The 2,097-nt window shown below is 32.0% G+C and overlaps 1 protein-coding gene across 1 annotated transcript in view; it reads right to left on the bottom strand.

The window, feature by feature from the left end:
• LOC109209828 (pectinesterase-like) overlaps nt 1–1,439 on the bottom strand; it is an 11,491-nt gene extending 10,052 nt beyond the window's left edge. The window contains exon 1 of the mRNA XM_019373175.1: nt 591–1,439. Within this exon, the coding sequence (XP_019228720.1) occupies nt 591–1,323 (733 nt within the window). The 5' untranslated portion in view covers nt 1,324–1,439. The remainder of the gene's footprint in view (nt 1–590) is intronic.
• Between the last annotated feature and the right edge of the window lie 658 nt (nt 1,440–2,097).

The following is a 2,097-nucleotide window of genomic DNA, read 5'->3' as shown; positions in this document are numbered from 1 at the left end:
TATATATATATATATATATAAACATACAAAAAAATCAAGACGAGTCTAACATATAAATATAGTTAACCTACTTACACCATGTATTTTTCTCACCAAGGGAGGTCACCTTGCTACAAGGTGGCTCCGCAACTGTTAAAAATATTAATTAAAATGATAAATTGATTAAACTATTCTTTAATTTCATCTTATCATCACTCAACTCTTCCTCTCATCACATTAATTTACTAGAGTAATATAAGAGTAAAGGTGTGAAAAAACTAATTAATTCTATCTTGATTTTCTAAAATAACATGACTAATTATTTTTAGTAACCATGACAACTTAAGAAAACTGGAGGGAGTACTTCATCCATTCACTTTACAGGTCTTAATTTGACATTTTTTATTTCTTCATTTTGAAAGTTTAAAAATGTAAAGACAACTTTAGTTTTGAATTTTGTAATTAATCTTAAACTATAGGCACGTACATTATAGTAAAATACTTATTGAATCTTGTGATCTTATACATATTATGTCATTCCTAGAAGGTACTGTCATTAAAGGTAAAGTGAGATGGTTGATATTAAAAACTTCGAGTAACAATTCAAATACCTGAATAACCTAACTTCATCTCATTCTGAATATCTGTATCAGTCATGTTTTTAATCATGGCTAAAGCGTTACTGCACAATTTCTCCACATAAACTTGCCCTTTAAGCAAAACCTTACGAACTTTTTTATCAGCTTCATCATGTGAAAACCCGTCAAGACAAGTCTCTTGATTAGTAATAGCAGCACTAATTAAAGTTTTCAAATCATCTGCATGTTGTCTCAACGACTTAGCATTAGGATATTTTTCCAAATCTTCAACAGCCGTGTGTAGCTCATCAATTGTCTCGTCTATCGTCTCCAGACAATCGTGTAACGCGATTTTTTCGCATTCTGTTAAATCCTTTCGTGTTTTTATTAGCTTTTCTATGGCGTAGTAGTTGCGTTGCACGGCCTTAGTTGTAATATTCAAGGATAACTGAATGACATCCTTTTGGTTTGTGACTTTTTTGGAGAAATTTGGGATATTATTTGCAATTGTAGAGTAGCATAATTCTTGGTGTAAAGTGATGCTACATGAGGATTTCACTATGGTATGAGAAATGGCCTCGATTTGGGCTTGATTTGAGCTATTTTTTCGTGAGTAATTTACTCCAATGACTACTCCAATAACTGCAGCAATTACTAGGATAGTGGCAATGAAGAATAAGAAGAGCTTTCGTTTTTCTACCTTTGAAAAACAATTTGTGTGTTTGCCAGAATCTGTTATTCCGCCTAAGAATTCTTTGAAAGTCATTGGGTTTGTAGGTGAAAGAATGAAGTAAAGAGTAGTAGTTAGATCGTGTTTATATTAGTGATGGCGAGAGGTAGAGGCAGCCCCAGGATTGAAATTTAACGAAAAGCTGCATTATATACGGGTGCCAACTATTAATATATAACTATCTTCTAAAGATATTTATACACATGTATATATGTAATTTTGCTGAACTTTACGGGTATCGGTGACGGTGACCCCTCTATCTATTGCATAGGTCCGCCTCTCGCAAGAGCCTAACTTTGAACTTTTGTTACTCACTCGGTCGTAGTTTATGTGATGTAGTTCCGATTTTGAGAGTCAAATGAATTTTTTCTTTGATCTAAATATTTTTACTAGTATTAGCACCCGCGCGGATGCGCGGACACTTATCATGTCAAATATTTATTTATTTGAATTATGTGTCAATAGTCTTAGAATTTAAACCTTCTTGATAAATATAGATAAACATTGGATATAAATTAAGAAACACTACATGAAAAAGATTAACCATTTCTCAAATTTCCTAGTTATAATTCTATTTTCTTTTTCGGTACCATTCTCAGCGGTGTCATTGGATCCTGAAAATATTCAGGAAGCAAAATAATAACTCATATCTATGGCAAAAAATTCAAAGGTTGAGACTATGAAGGATTCTTTGGATACGACTTGCCTCTTGTATTATTACTTGAACTCTTATTTGGTGTGTTGATATTTTTCAAAAAGTATTGCTAGTTTAAAATTCCAATTTCTAAAACTTTATTTTTCAATAATAAT

Source organism: Nicotiana attenuata, unplaced genomic scaffold (assembly GCF_001879085.1).
Source record: "Nicotiana attenuata strain UT unplaced genomic scaffold, NIATTr2, whole genome shotgun sequence".
Classification (NCBI taxonomy): domain Eukaryota; kingdom Viridiplantae; phylum Streptophyta; class Magnoliopsida; order Solanales; family Solanaceae; genus Nicotiana; species Nicotiana attenuata.
Note: the sequence above shows the minus strand (reverse complement) of the source record. Positions and strands in the feature narration are given on the sequence as shown.